The 20,156-nt window shown below is 42.0% G+C and overlaps 3 protein-coding genes across 4 annotated transcripts in view; 1 reads left to right on the top strand and 2 right to left on the bottom strand.

The window, feature by feature from the left end:
• The first annotated feature begins 1,103 nt into the window (after positions 1-1,103).
• si:ch211-196h16.12 (regulator of G-protein signaling 5) lies at positions 1,104-3,276 on the top strand. The gene is made up of 5 exons (XM_034598115.1): positions 1,104-1,275; positions 1,364-1,420; positions 1,512-1,558; positions 2,534-2,697; positions 2,792-3,276. Exons 1-5 carry the CDS (start codon positions 1,232-1,234, stop codon positions 2,957-2,959), a joined length of 480 nt encoding a protein of 159 aa, XP_034454006.1. The 5' UTR covers positions 1,104-1,231; the 3' UTR covers positions 2,960-3,276.
• A 1,007-nt stretch (positions 3,277-4,283) lies between these two features.
• Positions 4,284-5,278, bottom strand: c1h19orf53 (chromosome 1 C19orf53 homolog). Its single transcript, XM_034598183.1, has 3 exons — positions 5,128-5,278; positions 4,819-4,874; positions 4,284-4,690 (listed from the first exon to the last, which is right to left on the bottom strand). The coding sequence occupies exons 1-3, from the start codon at positions 5,216-5,218 to the stop codon at positions 4,544-4,546; spliced, it is 294 nt and encodes a 97-aa protein (XP_034454074.1). The 5' UTR covers positions 5,219-5,278; the 3' UTR covers positions 4,284-4,543.
• A 4,177-nt stretch (positions 5,279-9,455) lies between these two features.
• The window catches only part of mri1 (methylthioribose-1-phosphate isomerase 1), a 22,634-nt gene continuing 11,933 nt past the window's right edge, over positions 9,456-20,156 (bottom strand). The window contains exons 2-7 of one of the 2 annotated variants that reach the window (XM_034597612.1): positions 18,182-18,437; positions 17,056-17,279; positions 13,276-13,445; positions 13,001-13,177; positions 12,685-12,909; positions 9,456-10,834 (exon numbers count right to left, since the gene is read on the bottom strand). In XM_034597612.1, the coding sequence (XP_034453503.1) occupies positions 10,701-10,834; positions 12,685-12,909; positions 13,001-13,177; positions 13,276-13,445; positions 17,056-17,279; positions 18,182-18,313 (1,062 nt within the window). In that variant the 5' untranslated portion in view covers positions 18,314-18,437 and the 3' untranslated portion in view covers positions 9,456-10,700. Of the gene's footprint in view, positions 10,835-12,684; positions 12,910-13,000; positions 13,178-13,275; positions 13,446-17,055; positions 17,280-18,181; positions 18,765-20,156 lie in introns of those variants that run through there. The other variant, XM_034597605.1, reaches the window with a different exon arrangement.

The raw sequence follows: 20,156 nt of genomic DNA, 5'->3' as shown, positions 1-20,156 counted from the left end.
TGGTTAGATGGTCCACAATGAATGGAAGTCAATGCAGTGTGCGTGATATCTTTCAAACTGTGCACATTCATCGGTCTGCACAGTGGAGGTCAAACATCCAAGCAAAGGAACCACAGGAACAGCTCAAACCTCCACCACGGCCCAGCAGTCCCCTTACATTCAATCAAGCTGCGCCAAATTGCTTACACTCATAGATATCAGAAATGTGTCTGATCGCCCTATCTCACATTTAGTTTTTGTGAAATCCTTCTGAAAAACAAACAAATCAACTAACAATCAAATGGACTGGGGTGAAAAAATAAATGGAGGGGGGCTTTGAATTACATTGTGTCCACTACAGTTGACAGTAACACATGCTACTGAGAGACATTAGATGCCTATTTTGCAGAGATCAAAATTTTATATATATTATAATTATATTATTCATTAAGTAATTCGATCTATTAGTTTGCAACAAACAGAGGAATAGTGAAGATCATAAAACCGAATATTGAATATTGGGGATTTTATCATGGATCTCTTATAGTGTACTGTAACACAACAACACACACCTTTTACAAGAAGAAGAAAAAAAGGACATTATGTCTTTTACATTAACATGTATATTTTTGTACTTTTCATACTGTACTGACTGTACAGAGCCACAAATGAGGTTTACAAAGCAGCCAAGGAAAAAGATAACCTATCAAAACAAGAGAGCTGGGAAAAGGAGGAGAAAATAACATTGCTGTTATTGCAGAGGAGCGGCATTAAATTACCTTTATTTTTCGTCTTATCTCCTTCATCATTATCAAACACAATCTGGTCATCCCTGCAGTTGTGTGAATCCGGCGCCCACCTGCTGCTCCCTCATCACTTCATTCTCCTGTGATGAACACTCTAAAGCTTTTTAATGATCCCTGACCACACAGTAAAAGTCCCCTTCCTTTAATTGTCCTATTCTGTATGCTGACCTGCTTTGTATGTCCCTGTTGACAGAGCTACGTGGACAGCGAGCATGGACCCCACTTGCCTGATTCAGCTGCTGTCACCTCTTTTCAGCTCCCCTCTCTGCACCTGCTGGACAGGAGCAGATTGATGCATCAGATAAGATCCAGGGATACTATTTAACAGCAGCGTTCGTCTGGGATGTGGACAGATAGAAGAAACCTAAGTTACATCACTTCCTGTGAACGAATACAGCTTTGTCTCTTCATTTTCTCTTTGTCCGTTTTCTAAGACTTAGAGCTCGATGTGTAAAGGACTCTCCTCCCTGCCCTCCTCATGCCTGGAGAAGTAAGTATTTGACAAGGTCGACATGTTTTGTATTATAAAGTGTTTTGTGCAGAGTGTGGTGTGATTTTCATCTGTCTGTGTGTTTCAGGGCAAAGGAGATGCGGGTGATGTTCGGCCATCTGGCTGAGACACACCACAAGCAAAAGTAAACCTACTGACACCTGTAATTCAAATATAACGTGAATCCAGTCACAGTGAAGCTGAATTTCGACTGTCTCTGTCTTTTCTCTTCACAGGGATGGAAAAACTCTTCAGGACCTGGAAACTCTGCTAAACAACAAAGGTAAGACCAAGTCAATTTGTTTAACTTTATTACTTCTGAAGTGAGTTCATGCACCAATTCCTAAGACAAGTCACAGTAGGAGAAGCACAGAGAGCACATATTATACAAGGCTAATTGGCCACTTAATCACCATATTGCATATTGAGATCAGATACATAAACCATGCAGAAATGTTCTGCAAACTGCTCACATTAAACACAGGCAAAATATTCATTCTCTGATATGAAAGGAATATTTGTTACCATACTGCAAGTGAATATAGATCACCCGCTAATAAAAGTATTTATTTTGATTCATAGAATGCAATTCATTATCTGGATCCACACCAAATTCACTTGTTCATACATATTTGAGAAATTCACAAAAGGTCAAAAATAAACCTCAACAACCCCAAACAAAAAATGCCTGATCTGGATTCGCGCCAACCTTTAATTGGTTCTTTCATGAGCCACATCCCTTGGGGGAGGTAATGCTGGGTGAATTTGATTTGGCTGCTTTAGACTCACTGTTACACTGTCATGACATTTAAACAGAAAGATTTCTAATATGACGTCTGTTCTTTTTCTACTGTGATAACTCAAAATATCTGCGGCGAAAAATGTGAGTCTTCTGTTGCTACAGTTAAACAACCTTTTAGCCGCCGTCATAATGACTATAAGTTGCCATATGTGTGCACATTGCCTGTTGTTGCAAAAAAGCTACATACCTGGCTTCACTGAGCCTCACAGTAAACTTTAAAACTTTAAACAGGGGGTAAAATGGCTTTACAATAATGTTAATGAGAAAAATTTGAATATTTTGGTACTTTTAGTTTATTTTCCTACACCTTTAACGGAATTTTCCCAAGCGGGCAAGAGGTACTCTGATGTGAAGTTAACATTTTTGGAAAATATGTGGCCTGAGTTGCTGGCGAACAGGTTCTCTTTCTTTCCTGTCTCATTGTCCTCTCCATGCTTTCACTCATCTCTCTATCAGGTGGTCTGCAGGCGTTTCGTGGGTTCCTGCGTTCAGAGTTCAGTGAGGAGAACCTGGAGTTCTGGCTGGCCTGTCAGGACTACAGGGTTTTGCCCTCAAACCTGCAAAAGACCAAGGCCAGCGGCATCTACAGCCAGTTTATCAACCCTGATGCACCGCAGGAGGTTGGTGGGAAGGAGAATGTGATATATGAGGAGCACAGGGCAATGAGATTGACAGATATCCCTCAATACTGATAACCTTGCTTCTCCTCTCTAGGTCAACCTGGATGCGGAGACCCGTGAGGCTCTGCTGAGTGTGATGGACTCTCCATGTGCCGACACGTTCAAGAAGGCACAGCAGACGATCTACAACCTGATGGCTAAAGACTCCTTCCCACGCTTCCGGCGCTCCCAGCACTGCGTAGAGGCCATTAGGGCTTTTTAAAGATACACTGTTTACTACCACAAACCTGCTTTAGAAATAAGTGCTGATGGATCTGTACTTCTGGACATGTTGATTGTATTTTATCATTAATTTCAACAGGCAGCTTGTTGTGATTGTTCTTACTAGTGTTGTAATAACATTACATTCAGGAAGCATGCCTTCCCTGTGGCAACACTGTAGTTAATGTAGGCATAGTTAAAAAACATAGACACCTCCTAATAACTATGAAATGTAGATGTAACTATATTGTGCCTGTGGATTACATGAGGTTCAAGTGACGTTCACAAAGGATTTAAATAAATCACTTATAAAAGATCCATAGTTTGGTATTTAATTGTATTATTTTTTATACACACTGTATATCAGCTTTATTCTATATGTAAATACACACAGCATGACCAAATACAGACATGTGCTGCAAGTAGCTCAGATAAGGGCTGGGAAATAAAACATTAGGAATTAAATTAATATACTTTTCATCAATAGTAAAAAAACAATATTAGGTTAGGTTCAATATATATCAATATGTTACTTATGTATGGTGTAAAGACAGTGAGGAGGTTTAACACATTAATCTACCTGAGATTTGAATGTTTTCATCATTCTGTACTCAAAGATTTTAAAACCACGACCTTCACTCAGGAGCAAAAAAAACCCTCTGTAAACTTAGAAAAAATAATGTGACATTTATCACAATAACTATCAATATCAACTGATCTTTCTTGATATATATTTTGGCCATATCATACAGCCCAAGCTCAGTCCTTCCAGGGGACACACAAAACATGCTCCTCCTTTCCAAAAATGTAACAATATCTTTGATAATTGTGGAAAGTGTCTCAAAACATCCTTTAATTAAAATACACCGTACAAATTTTTTTGCATTTACTAAAGCTCTGCATTCCAACAGCTAATGCAAAGTGTATGAGGATTATCAGATAGAAAATAAAATGCCTTTGGCAAACTTTTTTCATTTACTTCCTGAAAAACTCGAGACTTCCTGCACATGATCTGGATGTATTCTATCATCCGGCCTTTATTTCCAGGTCATATTCTGACCATGCTTAGAACAGATCTCAATATCAATCAATATTTACAGAAATGATAAGTGGTGGCTGGAATTTACACTAGAACATCTTCACAAAGAATTTCACATCATTAGGTTCTATAAAGGAAGCTGATATAAGACAGCAGCTACTTCCCAACAGTAGGTTCAGCCCCCTTTGTTCCTAGAGAGCCATCAGTCTCATTTGACTCATATTTTCTGTGTAGTGACGACTATACGAAAAATGCATGTAATCACAAAAATAAAAGTGAAGGTTTCTTGTGTTCATTCTGTTTTAATCCTTACAGTGAATATATGTGGTGCCCCCAAATGGACATTTATGTAATGTCCATGGCCCAGTGATCCATTTCATTCAAAAATGTCTTCTTTTAAATGTGTCTTGTTGTGACTTTAATAAAAAAGAAGCACAGGACAGGGGACATTTGAAAATAACTGCAGTTCACTGATGTTTCATCTCAGTCCTTCGTGTTTTGACACCATCGGTTCCAGTCTGCAGGTGCGAGTTGGTGTATCTGGTCCTATTTGGAGCTGGTTCCTGGCCGGACTGCTCCTGGTTTGCTTTTAACTTCCGCCCCTTTAACCACACTCAGCGGCTTATGGAGGGACGTGCTGGCCTTCTGGGTCACCTCCCTCTCAATGTTGTTCCTGATGGCAACTTCCAGACACTTCGGGGAAAAGCAGGATTACAGTTGCTGTTAAAGTTATCTGTAAAGCTCACTGATGTAGTCACCGTTAAATTCAGACTGACACAGACAAACTGTCCTGCTGTCCCTTTTCTTTAACTTCTTCTCACCTTCTTCAGTTTCTGCTGCTCAACCACATGAGACTTCTTGGGTGCAATGGTCCTCGCTTTATGAAGGCAACAAAATCACTTTCAATCAAATTTCATAATGCCATTACAAACAGTGAAATTAAATGATAAACATGCATTTTTAAATTCTCTCTTAAGCCAGATAGGCCAAAATTGCAAAAATACATGGAAATAGTAAATTTGTCAACGTGTTTCCATGCGGGTCACATGTGGACGCTGTTTGACTGATAATTGTCTCCACGTCTTAAAACCGCTCAGAGAAGAACAACAGGAGACACGTCGGGGTCCTACCTCCTTTCTTCGGCCCTTTCTGTTTGTTATGATGAGGTTTCTTGTCGCTTCCAGGCCGCTTCGCTTTAAACTTCTGTGAACCTTGCGCCATGTTTGCTAACCGGAAATACACGAAGAGCGTTTCTTCTTCTCCCGCTTTCCTTTGATGGGCGGGTTTCATCCTCGCTTTTTTGCATTGCTGCCATCTACTGGTTGCTTTGATCGACTACCCTTGTGAAACCACACTTAAATTCACTGGATCCACATTTTTTTATTTTTTATAAATCAAGATCCCTGATTATTATTTTTTAGAAATGGACCCACACCTCAACTGAATGGATCCTTATTTAGGTCATTCCACGCACCTCCACAAAATTTCATGAAAATTGGTTGAGTATTTCTTGCATAACCCTGCTGACAATCAAACAGATGAAAACACCTCTTTAGCTGAGGTAAAACATGTTGGACAGAGACAAAAACAAGTCTTTTCAATGTGGTTTTATTTTTTTTTAACTGTATTGATGTGAAAGAGAAATCTCTTGATTCATGACTGCACTTTACAGCATTATATTCATATACATATATATTTAAAAAATCCAGTTTTGAACTTTTTCCACGTTACAAAATTAAACCCAAAACCGAGTGATTATCAATAACAACAATAACATACTTGCACTTAAAGAGGCCATCTGAACTACACTCCTTCCATGGTAATCGCAGGCCATACTAATCATCTGATAATTCACAAGTTCCTGCTCTGATTAAAGATCAAATCAAGGTGGAAAAATACCTGGCGAGCAGCGTTAAGTTTTGGCACCTGATTATTCGTCTTGTTTTGGGCTTCTCATGGGGACATTGGTGGAACATCTTTTTTTGTCCTTTCTTTAAAACACAGTACAATAATGCTGCTTCTTCATAAGCATGGTGTAAAAACATGAGCAGAATGCAAACACAATTCAGCTGCAACCCAATGTCACACACTTGCCTGAATATAGGCTACTTTGGCAAAAGCTAAATGCAGCGCCACAAATTATTTGTCACTTTGGGTTCAAGATACAAACATGGATAATTTCTGTTCCGGGTTTGATGTTTTTTTTCCTGCATTCTGTCAATCTGCTCTGCTGCTGCAGCCTGGCACGCTCAGGGCATGTGTTCATGCAGTTCAGTGTTTGAGTCTGTGTAGGCAGACGGAGAGGTAGTGTGTATGGTTGAGGAGGCCTCCCCAGTGTTGTGTACTAATGGCCTAGTCACTAGGAGTCACAATGTCATGAAATAAAAAACAACAAAGCACAAGCCAAACAGTTAGAATCATGATGTACAGACAAAAACAAAAATCTCATACTTCTTCAAAGTTTTCGAAAGAAACAATATGCGGCTGGACTGACGGCCACAGAGTTGCTACATATGTCGGGAACGCTAGCTAACATTGCCCCCCCCCCCCCCCAAATGTGTGACATCTTAAAACTGTACAAAACAAAAAGAAAATTCAAATACACAAGTGTCTTTTCTGCTTGTGTGTGACCAACCAGCATCTTTGTGAGTTGAGGTTCAATGGGTGGAAAGAGGAGAAACAAAGATGGATGAGGATGTAGATGAGGGAAGGAGGAAGCTTATATTACACATTTTAAAGATGTGGATAATGAAACTGTGGATACTGCAATTGTCATCATGACATTAAGTCTGTTTTTTAGGGTGTTTTCTCTGTAGAGAGGTGGGTTTGTGTATCTGCCACATCTTTGAACGAATGAAAAGAGTGATGAAGTCGACAAAGGCGGTGTGTGAGGTCAGTGAAGGGACGTTAGGAAGGTAGACTGGCCAAACCGCTGACACCGGTCTCATTAAGCTGAGAAATCCAAACAATGCTCAGACAGTACATTTACATGTGCATTAGTAAACTGGACTTGAGTTTCATCTCGGTTCTGATCCTCCAGGCTAAATTTATAGATACTAGCATAGTTTAGCTGAAACAAAAAGGGAACTATCAACAGTTAGAGATGTATTATGGGTAATGTAAGCACGAGGATTTGACAAGAAGAATGTGTAGTTGACTGGTTTTCTGGATGTCTGACCTTCTCATGTGGTCACCAGTCATGGGTAACAATTTACTGATTATATTGTAACTTCATTTGATGACGCAGTGCAATTTTCTCTCCCAAAATAAGATGAGGCCAACCGAGACCAGACAGGCATTCTGTTTTTTGTGTCCGAACCCGACCTGAGCGCAATGTTTTCCCCACTTACAGGCATGACCAGCTTTAAAAGAAAATCAAGTAAATAGCCCAACCAATGTGATTGAAATCGGCCCGGACCCGAATATCATTTCAAAACACTTTTTTTGACTTAACCTGACCTGACTCATTGGGCATCCACACTCTATTCTACACGTTAGAGAATGATCAGAAACAATGGATCTCTTCAAATCGACTCAGAACAAGGATACTAGTGTTTATGTAAATCCACTAAGTGAGAATTGTCCAGATTTCTCTGACTATGATGAGAAGGTGGCGTGATACTAGTCAGGATGGGATTAGGAAGGACTGAGGGTCTGCTCACATCAGTGAGCTTTACTGGTGCTGCACCTGTAAGGCAGTGAGCAGTGGGCCCTGTGACATTCAGTACAGCCAGTAGGTGTGTCCCGTAAAGAGATTGATATTTACGGGACTTTGGCCGGGTCACATAACTGCAGGAACTCGGCACACACCTTTTACACACACACACACAAAAACATGTGTATGACACGAGAACCTGAACACAGCCAGTCTGCGTTTTAAAGTTCATAACAGTCTACTGTTTATGAGTAAATACAATGTCAGTTGTCAGGTTTAAAAACTGGATGCTTCGACTGTTGTCAATGTGGGCACATGATGAGGGGAGGGCTGCAATTATTAATGACTCTGTATTAAAGCTTAAATCTTTTTTTACTCATTAAGTGATCAACTAATGTATGTAATTTCCCAGAGGTCAGTGATATTTTTATATATGGATATTTGTCCCTCCAATGGTTTGGTCCTGACTATTATTTTCCATTTACAGTGATAGAAACACAAACGGATGTTGAGCCAGCATTTTTCGAAAAAGACTAGCTTATATGATTCTTTTTCTGTTTCAACACTACACAAATCTGATAAACCTCAACATTATGAGGCTTCGCTCCCTTTTATTCAAGTTGTTAATCCTGATCTGTCTTTGTGAAGATCAAGAATTGAAACAAACCGCTGACAGGAATACAAATGCAATAACAATGCAGAAAATGCTAACGCCCGGCCACACTGGGTGCATGTGACGGCTGCGTCTCGTGCTTCTGTTGCTCACACAGGGAACATGTCTGCTGCGGACCTGCTATGTGAGGTTTCTGGTATGGTCACTGCATTTCCTTAAATAAAGTAACCTACGTACTCATCAATAACGATTCAGTCAACAGAGACACTAGCTTTTACTTTGAAAAAGAGAAAGTATTGCAAATATTTATATTGTGACATATTCCACAGACCTTGAAACTGTTGTGAAAGATAATTTTCGCTGTCTATTTTGCAAAAATAGGTGAGACCCCGACTCTCTAGAAGAGCAGCGTGGCTCACACACAGGGCAGTGTGGACGCTCTAACCTGATAACATTGGCGGCAAAATGCAAAGCAAGATGTTTCACGACGCACATGCACTGCTCACGCATCCAGTGTGGCCCGGGTGTTAGTGTCATCCTTAATGTACGTCTTCACCTGCCCGTGGCCCTGACCTCATCGAGGAGTCTTGTGGGCTGAAACTCAATCTGGAGTTCAAGAGCATTTCAGTCATGAGGAGGAATGAATGCAAATAGTTTAAATACATTCTGAACTGAGCACAAAGGCAAGAAGTGAGTGAGTGTCTGAAGTCTGCTGATCACAGCCCCTGACTGAAGCAAGTTCATCTGCGTTGAATAATACATTCTGATTGTTGACGGCTTCACGCCACGTATCGTTTTCTGATGTGGTCACAGAAACGGCAGTTTGGGAAAATACCCCACGAATCTTAGAGGAATAGTTCACCCCAGAATAAAGATATGTTATTCCTCGTGTTTCTGATGTTTGAGCAAATTCACAGCTGTTTGGCCTCAAACATCCCTTTTAAACTTCTGACTAACTGATCTTTTAAAGATCTATTGGGTTAGACAAAGTAAGAACATCTGTATCTATAGACAAAACAATGAGCTGAAAGAAGCTAAAAACACAAGAGCTGATGTAACTTCATAGTCTGTTGTAAGTTTTCTGTGGGTCAATCACTGAGTTTCACCACTAAAACAGATTATTGCAGCTTTCAAATACAATATTCAGCTTTTCCTCTCTGTTTTGAAGTAGCTCTAGTTGCAAGAAATTTAGATATTAATAATATCATTTAATTTATCACACTCTTTTAAGCTGTAAAACATTTACAAGCCATATTTCTATCTTGTGGTTAAACAAAGATTGGTTAAGTGAGCACAGAACCAATCTTTACTCTCAGGGTGAACTATTCCTTTAATAGTGATGAACAAACACATCAGCTATCAGGTGAAAGCTGTTACAGCAAATATGAAGTTTTCATTCTTACAGTGCGTCCCGTGGTACAGTGAATATCAATATGGTGCCGACACATGTATGGTTGTACAGAACAAGTACATTATGATAATACAAAGGTGGTATGACATGGTGGAACTGGGAATTACATGACAGAAATCATTAGTGAGGTATAAATACAGCCATGTATTTTCATAGGCTTCAGCTGACTAACGAGGATTGATTGAGAAATTCTGTTCTTGTTTTTGCCGAACAGGATAAAAAGTGTTATTGACACAGGATTTTTTATTTTCACTAAGAATTTGTGGCTGTGAAAATCTACTATAAATTTGGTTTATTCCTCTAGAAAAGGTTTTCAACACAGAACAAAAGAAATTAAATGTTAATATAACATTTTGATGTCAAATTTAATTTTTAAATAACCACATATTTGGTTAAAATAGTACCTTTTACTAGCAGGGGTTATTTTTCTACATATGTACACATTACCAGCAAGGATATGTATATTTACAAATGGGTAGCAGCATTTTAGAAACCACGGCTAATCAAAGTCACTACTTCGGAAAAGAACAGTCATGCTTTAGCCTTTGTGGAAGTTTTTTTTGTTTATATTTGAAGAACCCCTGAACAATTACCTCAGTTATGATTCATGAAAACAGCCAAATAGAATTTGAGAAAGAGAGTCCAGCTAAGCAGAGCTATTTAGAAGGGAAAAAGAGGCGGCAAGAGAGAATGAAAAACAGTGTGGAAAACTTGGAAAAAGGTGTGATGAAGAGACCACAAAAAGACAGACGTAAAAGAGAAGGGAGACTGCACATGTGTCTGCTCGACTCCCTGAAGTTAATTTGTGTGTGAGTAAGAGACTGAACAACATTTTGTCTTCTGGGTGCACAACTGACTTGTAACAGTGCCTGTGCATTTATCAAAATGAAATGAAACGACAACAATTGCTCTGTGTTTGTATGTGTGTGTGTGTGTGTGTGTGTGTGTGTGTTCTGTGGTGAGATGAGTGTCTGACGTTAAGGTGCAGTGGTGCACACGGACCAGCAGGAGGGGCTGAGGGGCTCTAGAGGGCAGTGAGCCGACCGGTGAGCGCTGCCTGGAGCTCAGAGGGGAGGAAGACTCCCAGCTCTGTGATGATGCCTCCTGTGATGAGCTGGTGAGGGGTCACGTCGAACGCCGGGTTCCACACCTCAATACCTGCGGCAAAGAGTCAGGGATAAGTGAGGCTGTAGAGCATTTAAAGAATAAAGCTGTGGTCCTGTGGCTCCAGAACTTTGTCAGATGTGCCCACACACACCCACACCTGTCAGATGCTACTTTGAGCGAACTCCCTGACCATTATATCTAGCTGTTATTTAACCATAATTTATTATTTAACCATTACATTTAGTAACAATTACTGTCTGGTTACTTTTAGAAGTTTCAACAGTAGACTGTATATAAAGATAGGCGGCGTGTCCTTTCACAATACAAAAATGAAGCCAAAACATCTTGCATCTGAACGCTGACTTTTTTGTTTGGTCCATGTCCCATCCTTTAACAAAGAGGGGGTGGGGTTATGACCTATACTGCAGCCAGCCACCAGGTGGCAACAGAGATGGTTTGGCTTCACTTTTAGGGAGCAGTCGTGTCGTCCATCTTTATTTACAGTCTGATTTCAACTGCAAACCATTGTCACTGTAACTATTTAACCATTACTTTTAGTTAGCCATTTTAACTGCCTAGCTTTTATTTTAGCAAACTTTTAAACTATAGTTAAATACCAACCATAACACATTAGTCTGAAAGATCTTGCAGAAAAAGTTTAAAATGTATATTAGTACTTTCTGACTTTACTTCGCTACAGCTTAAGACAATTCTATAAAAACAGGGTGGCAAACCTGAAGTTAATTTTCTTTTAAACTTGCTTATTAACTAAAAGTCTAGGGATTATTAGCTAGAAAATATTACTCAACCAGGTGTGTACCAGTTATAGCTGCTGATGAATATACATTTTTGCTGCTTTAGTGAGTTTTTACAGCAGCAGGATGATGCTCATCATAATAAAGGCCCATGCCATCAAGTACAATAACGTTTATGGAGCAGAGGCTTCTGCTACACAAGCATTTCTTGTTTTTACTAACAGGTTGTTGCTGGTTTTGTTCCTGTAATGGGAATTTGCTGACTACGCGAATATAGAATAGCAGCCCTATGCTGTACTTTAAGGGCATCCAGGGGCAGAACAGCTATGATGAAGACTACAAAACCTCAACATCCACGGTTGGCTTCCCAGTCAAAAGGACCCTTTTTGACTTTTCTCTACACAGACGACTATTAAACAAAGGCAAAATTACAAAATGTAATCTTTCTTAAATGCCAGTAACGGGAAGTACCAGAGCAAAATGTGAGAGGAAAGTTAAAGAGAGGGAAATGTAAAGTGCAAGCTCCTCTCCAGAGGCCTGTATGCTCATTAAATGAATGTGCTTTAATTACTGTGACGACACCGGACACCTCTCTGTTCTTTCAATATACTCATTGATCAAAAGACTCACTTGAGCTCTTCCAAACTCACCTAAAACAATAACCCGATGTCCACTCTTACAAACCCAGGTTTTGACTAGTTGTGGCATCTCATTCCGCATCTCTCACTCCTCTTGTTTTCCGCTCGTTTCTCTACCGTCACTAATAAGTCATAAAATACCCCTCCCCCCAAAAAACCTCCAAAATGAACGAGACCTCAAGAACAATTTTTCAAGCACAGAGCATTTTCTGAAATCAGAGCCTCGCACTTTACCAACCACAAAGCGTCTCTGCATAGGTAACGTGATTCCACTAAGTGCCATCCAATCCTCCGGTAACATTTGGAGCCCTTAGACAGACTTCAACTCGTGCACTTAAACTGCATGTGACGTCAATTACAGTCTGAGGGTGGACACAAGAAATAGGCCACACTCTCCAACCCTGATGTTTACTCCTCGCTGCCAATCCTCTACTTGCTGTACTCACTTATCTGTGTCTATGTCGTTTCTTATTTTAAAAACCCACCAAGAACATTTCACACTTCTTACCCTTGGCGGCGATGGGCACCCCGTTTATACTGGTGAGCTCCTCGGGGGGCCGCACTTCGATGATGATGTCCCTGCCACTCTCCAGGCTCAGGTCACACGACGTGCTGGGCGCGGCCACATAGAAGGGAATCCCATGGTGCTTTGCGGATATAGCCAGCTGGTACGTGCCCACCTTGTTGGCCGTGTCGCCGTTCGCAACCACCCTGTCGGCTCCAACCACCACAGCTGAGGGAGAGAACACGACAAAAAGAAAAAAAACGTTAAAGGGGAAGGATGAATAAATTGATAAAGAGAAAACTCAAGGATGAAAACTGACCTGTGATGTCCATTTCTCTCATGGTGAGTGCTGCCATGCTGTCTGTTATAAGAGTAGCAGGGATTCCCTCTGCTACTGCCTCATACGCCGTCAGCCTGGACCCCTGGTTGTATGGTCTCGTCTCTGTGCAGTACACACGCTTCAGCCTCCCCAGTGCATGGAGGCTTCGCACCACGCCTACACACAAACAGCCACAGCGCCAGAAACATTACAACATCACAACACAAAACTATCACCCCCTCTTTTCTCATTCACTCCCATGACTCCAGTCTCACCCAGTGCGGTCCCGTATCCAGCCGTGGCCAGCGAGCCAGTGTTGCAGTGTGTGAGGATGGTCACAGAGTCCCTCGGGACGCCGGACAGGATATGCTGGGCGCCATAGTTACCGATCTTCTTGTTGTCATTGACGTCACGCTCCAGCATGTCTTCGATCCAGGCAATTACACTGTTGGAGGGGGGCCACAAGAGGTGGGAAATGAGAAGAGGCGGCCGTCTGCCACCGTGGACGTGTCCATCAAGTGTACAGTTACAATACGGCTGTATGTTTCTAATTGTCCTGACATCCATTCATCCAACAGGGCTTCTCCCTCTGTACATAACTCATCCCTGATTTGAATATGTGTTAATTGCCTGTGTTTTAACGTACCAAGAAAAGGGACCGCAATACAACAATCCTTGCTGCCCTGCACTTGTTACCTGTGAGTTTCAGAACTGATTTTAAGATTTTACTGCTTGTTTTTAAAGCCTTGAACTGTCAGGCTCCAGTCTATATCTGCGATCTGCGACCCCCCCCCCCCATGAGCCGGATCTCTGCCTGAGATCCTCCAGCAGGGTCTATACCAACTGTTCCAAAATAACGACTCTCTGGCTTTTAGTGATCGGGCCCCTCAGCTGTGGAACTCCCTGCCTGGAGAACTCTAGAACACAAACTCAGTATCTTATTTTATTAATTTCCTAAGACTCACTTTTATTGTATGACATGTTCGTATCTATAAGGATTTTATTACATGCATCATCTGTTTTACTGTCAGGCCCTTTGTAACTTTACTTTGAAAGGTTGCTTTATATAGTTATTATCATCAAGCTGCTTTCAGACATGCACTGGACTCGGCCGTACCTCCGTATTTTCTCTGGAGGAAGCGCATGTGAATGCATGCAAAATTGAAAAAACAAGAAGAAAACCAATATTTCGCGGTGAAAAAGAGTTGTCATACACAAAGATATCAAGAGTGTGTGTGGTGATAAGAGCTGACGACGGCGTTGGGGTGCTGTAAACATGGATCACGTGATCTCCGCAGTGGAGTAAATACATCACTTCCTGTCTCTGTCTGCTGCACCCAGCTGCTTCACCTCCCACCTGAATAATGCGGAGGATTCGGTGCTGTTGTGAAAGAGTCTGTGCAGAGAAACTCTTACTCTGTTGTGCATGTGGGAATGGGAAAACTTTGGGTAAACTCAGGAGCCAATTCTCAGAAATACCCAGAGGTCATTTGTGAAAACAGCTTTGCTGTGTTTTCCATTTATCTACACTGTGGCAGCCTGGCATATTCTAATTTGTCCGGCCAGTTTCAAAATTAATCAAACTTTTTTACACTTCTCAAAATAACATAATAGATATCTAACTTGGGGTTTCGCTCCATTACCGCATTGTATAGTTGAGTGCAGTGCTATTTGCCGTGTGCTTGCCTGCGTGTTTGCGCTATCAACCACAAAGTTGTTACCGTCCACGCAAACACTCAGACCTAATAGTTTCCCGCTGTAGCTAGCTGTAGTTTTCCACATTACTGAAAGTGGCAAGCAATGCAAGTCTCTCTCTCTAACCGGAGAACTGGTCTCTCGCTCTTTAGTCTGTGTACCTGACACGTTGGTGAATGAGCACCCCCGATAATGCTATAGATTGAATGAATTCTGTGGGAAACTTTAATGATAGGTTTCCTCCATTCCTTCCTTACAGACTCAATCACCCGTCTAATAAAGTGCACACAACAGTGTTGATTTGTCTACACACCAAGTTTCAAGGACCAAAAATCCTCTACCTGTCCGACCTGGGTCATTTGTTGCACTGCTTCACTTTCATTCTTTAGCCAAAAACAACGCCGAGTTATTGCAGCCAGTGCTTAGATGCTTCTCTAATACAACAGCCTGTGGTATATTTACAGCTTTAGAACAAAATGTCAGCAGCTCAGAACAGTTTATATGACCCGTCCGCTCTGCTGCACTGCGATTTTAAGCTACACAGATTCATCACCAAGGGCGTTCCTCGTAGCTTCCGTTACCAAAGATCAGGATCGTTTCAACTTTTTTCTTCTTCGTGAAACTGATTCTGATCTCTTGACTCGATGGATCTGCTGATATCAATTCCCACACTGACACCGGCGCTTTCCTTCCTCCCCCCTCTCTGCGTAGAACTGATATCAATCATCCAGTGTAACATGGAGGGCAGGTTTGCTGTGGCATGGACTCAACAGCCCGCTGTGTCTAAACGCCTGTAACTGATATCAGAGGCAGTGACTCTTATAATGATATTGACTAAGAAACTGTATTTTATATCGATCAGTGACATGTGGCTGACATCTGATCTGCTTAATGAGGTTAATGAGCTTCATAATACCGATATGTCTCATCCGATCAGGGCATCTCTACACAAAACGTATTATGCTTATAGTCCTAAAACAGCACCTGGTTTCTACACCAGCATCCCACCCAACCCTTCACACATGTTCTACTTCTTTCCTGTTTGTGCAGCTCTGCACAACAGCCCTGTTAAGATAATGTAAGCTATAAAAAAAGGACAGTATATAATATAATAACAGTACTTAGGTTGTCTGTAAAACAGATAATGTAATGATATATGTAAAGTGTGTAGGCTTTCCAATTTTCACTTTTCAGGTGATCTGATAACTTTCACAACTTTTTCACAAAGACTCCAGCGGCTGGTGTTAAGCAGGTGTTAAAGATTCAGCAGCTCGTGGCATCAAATTCACACGGGAAAATCTTAAATTAAGATTATTCCAGTTCACAGTTCCAGTTTTTACTGGTGAGACTGGTTACACTTCCAGCAGTTGATTGTTTGGAGATTGTGTGGCTGTTGGATTTAAACGTGCCCCGTGGAGTTTACTTGACAACAAGCTACATGCAAATTATTTTCTTATTTACCTCTGCCGAGAAGGTTAGACTTTCATCTGTGTTGTTTGTTAGTATGATTATGCAAAAACTACTGGACCCATTACCATGAAACAAGGATGTGGTGTGGGATCCCACCAATATTTTTGTTCTGCATCAAACATTGAGATTTTTGACATTTTCACCAGTTTCAAAGAGAATAATTCATGGTTCTAAAAAAGGGGGGGGGGGGGGGGGGGGGGAAATCAGGCACATTAAGGGAACTGACATCTATGATTGCGTAAAATTTGGAGCGGCGATTTAAGTTGGGCCTTGACAGAGGTATGCGCTCTTCGTGTTTAATTTTCATTTTTCCAATGTAAATGCAGCTCCTCCATTATCATCTATTGTTTACATCTTTGTGTAACAGTCTACTTTTCTAACTTTGCTGTAGTATTTGGCACAAAACCACCACCAGTGGATCGATGGAATAGAGTGAAACTATTGACAAGAATGTGTATTACATCACTCAGGAGAGTGCATCTCCTTTGTTTTCACTCAAAACATTGGGACCTATTTGTAAAAACATTGCTCCATAGCATCACTGATGATCAATACCTCAGTGTACCTTTGAATCAACTGATAAAAATAAGTAGATCACATAAAGAAAAATGTGACGGTCTTTTGGTCAGACTGGATCGGTATGATGGAGTCAAGTGGAAAAGTAGAGAGGCTGACCAAAGGGTCTGTGCTCAGGAGGAAGAAGTTTCCATTACGCTGAGAGGACCATGCGTTTGTGGCAATTTAGTTTAAGACAACAAGTTTAAGGATACGCACCATGCATCATCAATTTATTCATTATAATTACAAGAAATCAAGTGATAAACAGTGAATGTTCAGTCACCCTGGCTGATCATCCAGCTGGTGTTCTCATGTCGCTCTGACCAGCTCACCTTTCTCTCAGCTGCTCCGAGTTCTTCTCCATGCTCTCGTTCTCAGCAAACTCCATCAGCTCGCGGGCGGCGCGGCCCATGTTGACAGCGGTGGGCCTGGCTGAGGTCAGGTGACACAGAGACTCCCTGATGAAGGTCACAGGGTCATCCCCACCGGCACCTGCACGCAGCTCCACAGCCAGGCTGAGGCAGCCGACGATGGCGATGGCCGGGGCACCACGCACCTGGAGGAAGAGGAGGAGGAACGGGACAGTTATTCTCACATGGTGGTCATCCTCTTTATGTGCCGACTTCCAGAGGCTCTCTCAGTTTCCATGAAGATAAACAACAACATCTATTCAAAGGAGTTTAAGTGGGTGATCATGGAGAGGAAAGTTGTCAGGATGGACTGGACTCATGACATCATCTCTGCTGAAGTCATTTCTCTGTAGCATTAGACTCCATCATTATCATGACATCACCCCCCTGCTTATGGTACATTCCTTCACTCTGACACACACACACACACACACACACACAGGATCAAACACATAGCAGCTGCCTGTGTGTGTGTGTGTGTGCGCGTGTCTCACTGGATTGGCAGAGGAGTGCAATGCCCGCTCAGCTTCAATAAATGAATACCTGCATCTGAAAAATGTTCCCCCCTGTTACACAACTTGAACAACCTGCAACTATGTGTGAGCCCCTCAGGGTGTCAGGCCTCAGCTGTGCAGACAGACAGGAGGTGGAGGTGTCACTGAGTGCAGCACAAGACCCAAACGCGAACAAAAAAACCGGAGCAAAGGTCATTAATAATTCATCAATAGTCTCTCCCAAAGAAGGAGCAGGGTGGGGGGTGCTACAGGGGCTGGTGCTGGGTGCAGATACCTGCTTACACATGATAATATGAAAACTATAAATAAAGGATTCAGGAGGGGGGAGGGGGGGCGGATAACCGGGGGGGTGTGGAGCTTCTGGTGCATCCAAAACTAAGACAGAGGCCGAAGACGGCGAGCGCACCGAGCACATGCGTGCAGCTGCGGGAGCACAAAAGAACCGAGGATGAGACGACGGGAAACATGCACATGCAGCTCCGGCCCAGGAGAGGGGCGGGCGGGAGGAGACAGAGGGGGAAGGGGCTCCCTACCTTCATGGACTTAATGGCCTCGTACGCGTCCTGCACCGTGCGGAGCTCATCGTACGAGGTCTGGTGCGGCAGCAGCAGCTGGTTGAGGATCTGCAGGGAACCGGCCCGGTAGCGGATCGCTTCCAGCGTCATGACCGAAAAAAGCGCGGCGGGATAGCGGCGGAGATAATCACGGACGGACCGGTTGCGGCCGGGTGCGCGCACACGCACTCACTCGCTCACGCTTTCCTCTCTCTCCCTCACACACACTTTCACACTCTCTCTCTCTGTGATCGGATCCACGCTGAAGTGACCGCGGCCTGGCAGACAGTCAGTCCCGGGAGCCGTTGCTAAAGAAAGAGAAGGAAGTGCAGCAGCAGGAGGAGGAGAAGAGAGAGGGAGGATGAGGAGGAGAGATAGAGGAGAAGGAGGTCTGCTGTGTAGTATGGGAGGATAAAAAAAGAGGAGTGAGGGGAGGAAGTGCTGGAGACGCTTCGCACTGTCACAGACAAGTCGGGGGAGCAGACGCGGAACCACGTGTTCAGCCGAGCAGGAAGCGGAGGCCTCGGTGACCACGCCCACCGCAGTCCCGCGGGTTGTCCAACTTCATCACGATGACTCCCCCTCCTCTTCCTCTTCCTCCTTATCACCCACCTCCTCTTCCTCCTGCTCCTCCTCCTCCTCTGTGTCTGTGCACCATCCCCCTCTCTTCTTCTCTGCCTCTTTTGTCAGGGGGGAAACATTTCACATTCAAATACGTTATTAGCATAACACCAAAGCCCCAAAGCTTTTCCCCCAACAACAGAAAACACAGCAAAAGAAGATGTCTAATTTCATGTTTTATTGTTTTCACCCTGGGACACTGGCTTCACCTCCTCTCATATACCTGATGCAGTGTGTGTGTGTGTGTGTGTGTGTAAATGAATCATATTCATTAATACCCTTCAAATAGTCTATATGTGTTAATATGCTCTTTTCTTGTTTCACACACTTTTTTAAATTAAGTTTTCAGAATCATTTGAATGAAACTCTTGCACATTATCTGTATAACGTCTACATATCATATTATATTATTCAACATCTATGCATCTTATTGTGAAATTCACCCAATATATTTAATATATATATATATATATATCATATCACCATATATATGTACTTATATATACATATAACAGTCTATATATGCATAAAATGTCAATATCTCCTTGTACTTGTACAAATACAGATTTTACATCCTTGTGCATTCATTATGTGCCACTGCACTTTATTAACTACATTTCTCCACAAACAATATTTTCTTAGTGAAAGGAAAATATTACGTACATATTTTCAGTATTTTTAAAATTTCTACCCTATTGCCTTTTTTATTCTGTCTCCCTCATGCTGACTATCTGCTGCTGTAACAAGTCATTTTTCCTCAGTGTGGGATCCGTAAAGTTTTATCGTACCTTATCTTATCTTAAGAACATATTCAGTCTAACACATAAAGAATGACACACAAAAACATGTGCATGAACAAATACAAAATAAAATAACATTAGAGTTTGCTGCACATATTTCACTAATAATACAACTGTTGTTCATTTAGTCAGTGTTTTTCTCATATGAATGTTACATTTTTTCCCCTTTTCTTTTTTCACACACTTTTTTCATGCAGTGATCGTTATAAACCTGCCTGTTAGCTTGACCTGTATTAAATCTCCAGAGCTACTTCAGAATTATTCCTTGTCATTGGGCGGCTGTGGCGTAGAGTGGTTGTCCTTCAACCAGAAGGTCGGCAGTTCGATTCCAGTCTTCCCCATCTGCATGCCGAAGAGAGCTTGGGCAAGATGCTGAACCCCGAATTGGCCTTCATAGAAAAAAAAAAAAAGTGCTGCTAATAGGTGCCCTGTATGAATGTGTGTGTGAATGGGTGAATGGCAAACTGTACTGTAAAGCACTTTGAGTGGTCATCAAGACTAGTAAAGTGCTATATAAATACAAACCATTTACC

The sequence above is a fragment of the Hippoglossus hippoglossus genome, chromosome 1 (genome assembly GCF_009819705.1).
Source record: "Hippoglossus hippoglossus isolate fHipHip1 chromosome 1, fHipHip1.pri, whole genome shotgun sequence".
Classification (NCBI taxonomy): Eukaryota; Metazoa; Chordata; class Actinopteri; order Pleuronectiformes; family Pleuronectidae; genus Hippoglossus; species Hippoglossus hippoglossus.
The sequence above is the reverse complement of the archived record's forward strand: the minus strand, read 5'-3'. Positions and strand labels throughout refer to the sequence as shown.

Bases quoted from the DNA above. Each gene is read 5' to 3' on its own strand.
- si:ch211-196h16.12 (XM_034598115.1), top strand. From the start codon at position 1,232: ATGTGTAAAGGACTCTCCTCCCTGCCCTCCTCATGCCTGGAGAA. The intron at 1,276-1,363 runs GTAAGTATTTGA...TGTGTGTTTCAG, and splicing joins CCCTCCTCATGCCTGGAGAA to GGCAAAGGAGATGCGGGTGA. The intron at 1,559-2,533 runs GTAAGACCAAGT...TCTCTCTATCAG, and splicing joins AACTCTGCTAAACAACAAAG to GTGGTCTGCAGGCGTTTCGT.
- c1h19orf53 (XM_034598183.1), bottom strand. From the start codon at position 5,218: ATGGCGCAAGGTTCACAGAAGTTTAAAGCGAAGCGGCCTGGAAGCGAC. The intron at 4,875-5,127 runs GTAGGACCCCGA...GCCTTCATAAAG, and splicing joins GAAAGGGCCGAAGAAAGGAG to CGAGGACCATTGCACCCAAG. The intron at 4,691-4,818 runs GTGAGAAGAAGT...TTTTCCCCGAAG, and splicing joins AGCAGCAGAAACTGAAGAAG to TGTCTGGAAGTTGCCATCAG.